The 9,359-nt window shown below is 34.3% G+C and overlaps 2 protein-coding genes across 2 annotated transcripts in view; one reads left to right on the forward strand and one right to left on the reverse strand.

Annotated features, from left to right (window-relative positions):
• LOC102674049 (protein kinase C, brain isozyme) overlaps positions 1-3,549 on the reverse strand; it is a 17,240-nt gene extending 13,691 nt beyond the window's left edge. Inside the window, 1 exon segment of the mRNA XM_031513300.1 lies at positions 2,856-3,549. Coding sequence (XP_031369160.1) covers positions 2,856-3,055 — 200 coding nt within the window. The 5' untranslated portion in view covers positions 3,056-3,549.
• Positions 3,550-5,258: 1,709 nt separating this feature from the next.
• LOC102674184 (cationic amino acid transporter 2-like) overlaps positions 5,259-9,359 on the forward strand; it is a 5,290-nt gene continuing 1,189 nt past the window's right edge. The window contains exons 1-8 of the mRNA XM_006621695.2: positions 5,259-5,447; positions 5,504-5,623; positions 5,787-5,971; positions 7,764-8,010; positions 8,112-8,396; positions 8,514-8,618; positions 8,699-9,077; positions 9,196-9,352. Of these exons, the coding sequence (XP_006621758.1) occupies positions 5,393-5,447; positions 5,504-5,623; positions 5,787-5,971; positions 7,764-8,010; positions 8,112-8,396; positions 8,514-8,618; positions 8,699-9,077; positions 9,196-9,352 (1,533 nt within the window). The 5' untranslated portion in view covers positions 5,259-5,392. The remainder of the gene's footprint in view (positions 5,448-5,503; positions 5,624-5,786; positions 5,972-7,763; positions 8,011-8,111; positions 8,397-8,513; positions 8,619-8,698; positions 9,078-9,195; positions 9,353-9,359) is intronic.

Here is a 9,359-nt window from a genome sequence, read left to right on the forward strand (position 1 = left end):
TTCGAGTAAGATGGAAAAATTCAACAGGCAGTTGGGAACCGCTGGCCAAAGGCCAGACCACGATCGCTTTTCTAGATTTCGCGTGGAACGGAATTTCTTCGTGCGCGATGAAATGATATATATGGGTCGGAAAAATATCGTAAATAAATCGTCGCAGCGATGTCTTTTTTAATTTCGAACGGACAAAATTTCCAAGGTTATTCCACGAACGACCGTTGGTGAATCGAAATTCAAAGTTATTCAGTGTTAAGTAACCAGCCGCGGCGATACGATCAACGCGATAGGATTCTCGTGAATTCTCAAGGAATGACCGGGATTATCGGAATCCGTGTCCTGAAATTCAGTCGAATTTCAAGTATACAGGCGAACACACGCACAAATAAAATGGAATAGGTTTGTTTATTCGGTAATCGCAACGTTTATTTTTCAACGCGTCCTATTCGAATTCTCTTTTTCCCAGATTGCGATCATTCGTAGAGACTATATTCTATTATCGTTAGTCACATTCGATAATGTAATTCTGTCGCCTTATCGTTGTTAAGTGAAAAACCGAGCAAAAAGTTACAAGATACAACAACGAGACATTTATTTAAACAGTTTTGATACTTTCTGTTATAATTAATTTATAACATTGACACCAAACTTATCTCTGAAAATCGAGATACGTAAATTCAACTTTATATTATTGTTCGAATCAAAGAGCAAAGATATTCGATCGATCGAAAATATGCGCTATCGAATTGAGCGTGATATAAATTACGTCAGAAACGAACGTAGTTCTGTTTAATCGAAGCAAATCGATAGATCGATGTTTATTCAACAATAACGAGTGGAATTTTCTTGTGTGACGACGTTTCGCGTTGAAATTCCATTAAAATTAACGCGGATAAAAGTTCCGTCGATTTACGAAACTCGAGCTCGTATCGTTTCATTTCGTTTGATCGCTACTAGTGCTGCTTCGCCATTAATTCAAACCACGTATCGTTATCCACGCATCGGTGCTTCGTAACGAGCATTCAATTTTTTTTCGCTATCTTTATTCGCAGTATAATCAGATCAATCGACGAAGAAATGTATTTTTTTTTTCCATCTTATTTTATCCAAGAAAGAAGAGAAGGAAAATTGATCGAATGTTTTCGAATGTTTGACATTATCAAACGATCGAATACACGTTATAATAGAAAAAAAAAAATGTAAGCATGTAATTAAAAACGAAAGACGTGCACGTATTCGTATTCGTTGTCCTGACACGGATAAAACAAGTTTCGTCACGCGAAACCGCACAACTCGATAACGACTTATGGTTTTAAATACGTTACGCCTCACGATCGGTACACGTGATTCACGAATAGACAGAAGCCAGTGAAATAATAAATCTTGCGGTCATCCATGTCGATTCTTTTGTCGATCCTTAGAAAGACGTTCGCATTGGATAACGAAATCGAACAAATAATTCGCTATTTTCTTTGTAAAAAAAAAAATTAGACAGAAAATACGTGACGTCATTGTCTTTTGTGATTTCATATTTCATAACGCGATCATATTGTCCTTCAAACTGATGATAACTCGAATGGTAAAGTGAAATTTTACTCGCGAAGAAAAAAAATAGAACGAGCAGATTTAATTTTCGCTTTGATTATACATAAGTCTGATTCGATCTGATAGATCGGATTGTCTCGATTGTCTCGAAAAGAGTCATAGATATAGAGATGGATCAGTTAACCGTGTTTGAAACAATTTAACCCAATTATCGCCGATCTCTTTAATCGAATCAAATTGGAACGAAGGAAAATCGAACGAATCGAACGAGAGGGAAAAAACGACAATCGTTAAGAGGATCGAAACGATTTCTTCGTCGTCGTTTCACGTTTCACGTTCCTTTGCATTTTGCGGTAAAGAAGGCAAACGAAACAAAAGATAGGAAAGAATTGGATCGGAAATGTCTGTTGCGTCCGTTCTGAACGGCAAAATCGATGTCGGCGAAACAAGTTAGTTTGGTTACTGGGTCGCTCGCTATTGTGCGTCAATGCCTGTAACCGTTTCAACTACGAGTAAATGTTACTCGTTAGACACCGTCCGGGTTATGATATACTGTAACCTTTTTTTTTTTTCGATCGATTAACGTTTCAATCAATCGTTTACGTATCATTACTGGTTATACCGGTAGTAAAATAAAATCGTATTGAAAATAAGATAGACTAAACAACTTTAACTGAAAAAAAAATTTCTTACACAATTTCGATATATCATATTGTCGATTTATATATTGCTATTACGACCGTTTTTTTTATCGTAGTTATAATCGATATTCAATGTCATTCTGCTTTCTTCGATTCTATCTATGAAAAACACGATTGATCGTCGCACGAATGTCATAGAACCGGTATAACTTGGAAGGCAAAAAATCGTACTCGTTTCATGCATGATTGATTCGTTTAAAATCGTTCGAAAATCCCGCGCTCGAATTGATCTCTCATCCGGTCGTTGTTTCTAATTTAGACGAAGCGCGAGTATTCTCAAGGACGGACCGTTTAACCGTTGCTCGAGTTACTCTACCGGCAACTATCGGCCACTGGATTTATGTATTATCAAAGAACAAAGAAAGAGAAAAAAATATACGTGTCAAATAGAAAAAGGAGAAAAAAAGAAGTGAAAGAAATAACTGGAAATTTTGAATGGAATTGGGCAAAAAAAACTTGAGATATTTGATCAGGAATGGAATAAATAATCGATAGAGAAGAAGGGGAGAAGGAAGAAAAAAAATAGAGCGATGATACGAAGAAACAAAATGTCACAAAAGTGCGATGGAACGCGCATACGTATACGATGACGACGAGAAAATTTGAAAGACTTACCATATAAAGTCCTTGCAATGACTACAGAAGGTTGGTTGCTTAAAGAAACGAGGCATGAAACTGTGATTCTTGACCACGTAGACATTCTTTTTCTTCAGGGCTCCTTTTCGTCCTCGAATTTTCTTAGCGAATGCGGTGTTTGCATCGCCGGGCCCGAGGGAATCCTCGCACGTGTTGTTTGCTTCTTGATCGTCCGCCATCGCGCGCTCCACTTGTCGATCTTGCTACTGACCGATCAGGGTGAAATTCCGTGCGATACTTTGCTTCTATCCTTCTGTTGATTCTTCTCCAGTCAGTCGAAAGATGCACGCGCGTACACGAATCCGACCCTTGATAAAGGGGAAAAGCGAGCGATGTCCGAGCGAGCCAATCGCGATGCGCTCGGAAACGCTCGGAAACGAAAAAGGAAACGTGAGGAAAAGGTGACGGAAAAGAAAGAAAAGAAATAGAGATGAGGAAAGAGAAAAATCCGTTTGTCACGCGTCTGTCGAAACACTCTCAACGACGACGTGTCGTTTTTAGTATGTGTACGTGTGTGATGTGTGTATATGTATGGACGTATGTGTGAATATGGTGTGTGTGTGTGTGTACTCGGTCGACGTGCAATAGGTAATGCACTTGTCACGGTAACTCGTGTCGAGACCGACGGCCACCGACTCTGCTGCCCTCGCCGCTCGCTGCCAACGCCACCGCCGCCACCACCTCTACCATCACCACCACCACCTTCGCCTCCTCCCACCATCGCCACCACCCCGTTTTCCATGCCTGCATCTCACATTCCCGCTTCACCCTTCCCTTTCGTTCTTCCACTCTTCTTACCTATGCCGATACGCGCGCGCGCGCTCACCTATGCTCCACGTCCTTAACCCCTTAACCCCTCCATCCTGTCTTGCTCAACCATTGCCCACCCGCACTTCTATCTCTACCATTTTCCTTTTATTCAACTTCTCATCCCTTTTCTCTTCTTTTTCTTCTCTCTTTTTTCGAATACCAATTTTTCCCTTTTAATCTATTCCATTCTCCATTCTCTTTGCATTTTCCTCTTTGCATTTAGCTTGGAATATAATAAAAATGAATTAGAAAATGATTATTCTTTCCTCCTCCTTCCATGATATTTTTACCATTTTTTCTTTTAGTTACATATGTTTACGTCCATTCTTATGCTTTGTTCTTCTTCTCCCGTGCTCTTCTCTCTTCTCTTTTTTCCTACATCGTTCGTAAATTTCCCCTCTTTTACTCCCTCTCATTCTCTTGTGTTTTCTCTCGGCCCCTCTGCCGATGCACATACCTTCCCCTCTCTCGAACAGACCGATAATTTTAGATTCTCGGCGCAGTGGCTCGACATTGCTACTGCTCAGCCTGCGCCGCGCACTCGAATATCGACATTCGACATCCGCGAGAACCGCGAGCATATACGACCTCACCGAAACCCCGAGGGAGAGTTGCTACCTACGGTAGAGAGGGGATATCGAATGCACTAGATAACCTTCTCCTTGTATTCCTGCTGTCTTGTCTCTTTTCTCCCTTGTTTCCCTATTGTTCGTTATTTTTTTAGTGCTTCTTTCTTACATTCCAATCTTGATTTCTTACTACATGTCGCTTCTAGCGTGCCAGAATGTTGCAATCCTATTTCTATCTTTCAACTTTTATCTTTATATATTTATTCATTTTATGTGCATACATATATACTTACATACATATCAACATATAATATTATAACAGTCAATATATTTCAAATATAACAATTTAACGTGTTTCCAATCTTTTCATAACTAAAACTCGTCACTGTATTGATCGTTTTGTATTATAAAAAAAAGATAATTTTCATTTCGAGGATTCATATTTTAATCTTTAATCTTAAATCGTGTCGTAAATTGAAATCAAATTAAATTATATAAAATTCAAAATAGATAATTTAAAGCCAAATATTTCAATGCTCGAATAATTATAGATTCCTATAGCAATAATTTGATCCTAAACTGATCAATCCGGAAAAATTTTAATTCGAGTTTTAATGCGTGAGTCAATAATATCTCCATTAGCTATTTTTAATAACTAGATCATGCATGAACTTCTCACGTATGGACAAAACGTTTCTTATAAATTTGATAACTTTTTATAACATATTACTTTTTCATAATGTGCTATTATAAACTTGATATATTAAATAGACGTTTTCCTTCTTTTCTTTGATTTAACTTTAATTTTAACGATTGACAAAAAAGATTGAAAAAAAAACTTTTAATTTTAATTTAAATAATATTCAAATGATATAAAAGAACTTTTAATCATTTGATTAATAATATTTTATTTTTATTTTAATACATAAATACATATTTTCTTTTAATTTATATCTTTTATAGGATCTTTTGAATTTCGTAGAGGGCGTTAATGTTGTCAGTCATACCAACCTTAACAATTTGATCTTTTCGTATGATCGATTTAATTAAACGTTCCAACGTTCCATTATTTAAAAGATTTTAAAGTGATTTTTTTCTTATTTTTTTTTGTAATAAAATTTTGATTTGTGAATTATAATGAAATTATCAAAATTCTATTGGATGATATTCATCACATGTTACTTGTCATTTAGTATGTTATATGAATAATGGTTTATCGAATGTTTGTTTATTTATAAATATTTTTAGGCCACGCCCTCGAATGCTATGTATGTACCGATCAAGAAGGTAATAGAGAAAAATGTTTAAAAAGTACAAAAACTTGCGAACAACATCAAGATACTTGTTTGACGGAAATTAAATGGGGAAGTAAGTAAAGGAACTAGTATAAAATTTTCATATGCCTTAATGATTTTTGAGGTTATGTTTATACGTAATGAACAATGATTTATTAAAATAAATTATTCATATAAAAACGAAAAATCTGCATTCTTAGCATGATATTATTATTGTAAATAAATAAATTTTATAGGTACACCATACTGGTCACAAGGAGCAAAAAAACAATATTACGTATCAAAAAGATGTGCTACAAAAAAAGAATGTGAACGAATAAAACGTGCTAATATGGATGATTGCACATATATTTGGTATCAAGATTGGAAATGTTCTGACTGCTGTCAAGGAGATAAGTGCAATTATTATGTGATTTCCATGGCGGAAAAATTACATGCTTATGGGTTGACCGTTATCGTTGCATTGATATTTTTGCATTTATGGCAAAGGTAATCGATCTATTTGCGATTCATTAGCCATTATTGGCTATTTCTACTCGCCTGTATTTTTCTCCATAATTATTCGATTCAATCATTTTATCATTATGAAGGCTTGAATTCATGAGTTACGGTCTGATTTTGGAAAATTATATTTAATCGAAAATGATAAATTGTAACTTGAAATGTAATAATTATTTCAAGTAATTTATATTTAAAAATAATTTACAATTTAGAAATAATTTACAATAATTTATACAAATTTTATTCAATTTTATTTTATAATATTTTATATATTTTATATATAATTATATATTTTAGTAATATTATTTTATATTATTCGAATAACAAATTTCAATTTAAAATATTCAATTTAAATATTTATAAGTTAATTTAAAAGTATTTTCAAATAGGTATAAAAGATTAGTTTAATTATGCCTATTACATATATCCGTCCAATAAAATATCGTTTGAGCATATTTTAGCGAAAAAAAAATATATTATTTGATATTTTATATTTGTGAATAAAATTGTTTGAAATATATGCAATACGTTTTTTGTTAACATTTTTCCTCCTTATTTTCTTTTTATTACTCTTTCTAATCCAGTGAATCGTCGTTTTGATAAACGTAACGTGAGAAATTAAATAATCATATCTTTTTGTAACGTATTATATATCACATTGTGTAGAGAATATCCGATACTTAGTATAGATAAGCGGAGTGGAGAATAATTATTTACAATGAATTCATACTAATCAACACAGAATAAGTTTAAAGTGTTAAAACCAGTATCATTTTCTGAACGATATCTTTGATAATTATTTTTTGACGTACGATATTCACGTAAGTACAATATATTTATTTTTTCTAAAAATATGATAGACTCGAAATTATCAAAATATGTTAATTTCTAATAAAAATATATTCTCAAATTAGTATTCAGTATCGTTCATTGTTCATTTCATAATATCGATTATATCGATGCGGGACGTTAAAACTTTGCGGATAATTTTATTATTTATTTGTGAAAAGCTTGTTTGATCATCAATAAAAGAGAAATTATATCTAATAAATAATATGTATATTCAAGTTACATGAATGTGAATAATTTTCATAAATGAGTATATAAAATGATATAATTAAAAATAACGATAAAATATGAAAAGAATAAAATCAGAAGAAGGAAAAATATTTGATATATGAAACCAAAAAAAAAAAACACTTCTTTTTACACTATCTAAACTTATCAGTAAAATCAACAAAATAATAATAGAATGATCAGATTGTATCAGTTATAATGTTAAGATCAATATTATGAGCAGATGGCTGATATTGATGAGATTGAACAATTTTAATCTATTCAATTGCGGTGAAGCAATTCCGACCAATTGAATGATTCTGTTTTGCTCGCACCACGACCGATCTTTGAGCTCGATTTAAAAATATTTTAATTAACGCTTCTTTAGTCACAAATCGAATGTTCTCTATCGAGCCGGTAGTCCATCGTTCATTCGCAGTATAGTCTTTTATGATCTATAGACAAAAATTGATTTGATTGTATTTTAAATGATAAGAAAATTAAAAAGGTATAGAAACGATATCTTCGATTAAATAGTCCGTTCATATCATCGATTGGCAAAGTCTTTGAACAGTTTTCATTCTTCTCCTTCTTATACAAACTTACGTAAAAATTCTGACGTCTATCACTTGGATATTAACACTTGTTACTTTCAGTTGTATAAAATGAAGATCTGGAAATTAAAAACTTTGTACAAGATGTTTAGTCGGAAGAAAGAGGTGGATTATTCTCAGGATACAAGATTGGCAAGATGTCTGTCGACATTGGATCTCACGGCTCTCGGAATAGGTTCGACTCTTGGCGTGGGTGTGTACGTTCTCGCAGGCTCTGTTTCAAAAACAATCGCAGGCCCTGCCGTAATAGTTTCGTTTGCCATTGCCGCGATTGCATCCATGTTTGCAGGTATATAATTCAAATTTGACTCGTCGCTATTTCATCGATTTTATCTTCTTTTGCTAGATCGATAAAGAAGAAAATTTAATTCGAATTTTTTTCCAACCTAGGTCTGTGTTATGCGGAATTCGGTGCAAGAGTACCACGTGCGGGATCAGCGTATATATACAGTTATGTAACAATGGGAGAATTTACAGCTTTTCTGATCGGTTGGACGTTAATTCTCGAATACGTAATTGGCTCGGCTAGCGTAGTGCGAGGACTGAGCACTTACGTAGACGCTTTGTTCAATAATACTATGAGAAACGCGTTCGAAACAGCGGCACATATCGACATCGATCACCTTTCTTCTTATCCGGATTTCTTTGCCTTTGGAGTAACCCTAATCTTTTCCGGTATGAAATTATCGAGAAAATTAATTATCGTACGTTAAAAACAGAGAGAAATTTTTAATACTATACACTTCGCTTTTAATTTTATTCATTAATTAAAATATCTATTGTCCCGGATAGCTGCGTTGGCGTTCGGTGCAAAGGAATCTTCGGTAGCGAATAATTTCTTTACGCTTACAAATCTTTCCGTAGTTTTATTCGTCATAATCGCTGGATCTCTTAAAGGTAATATTTCGCTTATAATTCATACCTGAAATAAGAAATATTTTTGTATATATATATATATATATATTTGGGACATGAAGCCAACATAAATAATTGGAAAACGAAGCCAACGTGTACGGCAGAAAATTGCAAATATGGTAGTGGAGGATTCATGCCTTACGGTATAGCGGGTGTTATAAGCGGAGCGGCAACCTGCTTTTATGGATTCATCGGTTTCGATTGTGTCGCGACTACAGGGGAGGAGGCGAAAGATCCACAAAAATCGATTCCAATAGCAATCGTTGCATCATTGACTGTCGTCTTTCTTGCGTATTTCGGTGTATCCACAGTATTGACTACTGTCCTTCCCTATTACGAGCAGAATGAGGATGCCCCGTTTCCGGAATTATTCGATCACATCGGTTGGAATTGGGCGAAATGGCTGGTAACGATAGGTGCCATTTGCGGTCTATGTTCAAGGTAAAATTCGATTATGCGTTTCTATACGTGCACACGTATATATATATGTGTGTGTAAGTACAGAAATATTCTCGATTAATTTTTTTTTTTAATCTATGGAAATCGTTTATTCGTACAGTTTATTAGGGGCGATGTTCCCATTACCACGAATTATTTATGCGATGGCATCCGACGGATTGATATTCGAATGGATGGGAAAGGTCAGTTCACGATTCCATACACCTTTGATGGGTACATTCTCGGCAGGAATTCTTACAGGTTCGTATTTTTTTTTTTTTTTTT

This window comes from Apis dorsata, unplaced genomic scaffold (genome assembly GCF_000469605.1).
Source record: "Apis dorsata unplaced genomic scaffold, Apis dorsata 1.3 scaffold_631, whole genome shotgun sequence".
Taxonomy (NCBI): Eukaryota; Metazoa; Arthropoda; class Insecta; order Hymenoptera; family Apidae; genus Apis; species Apis dorsata.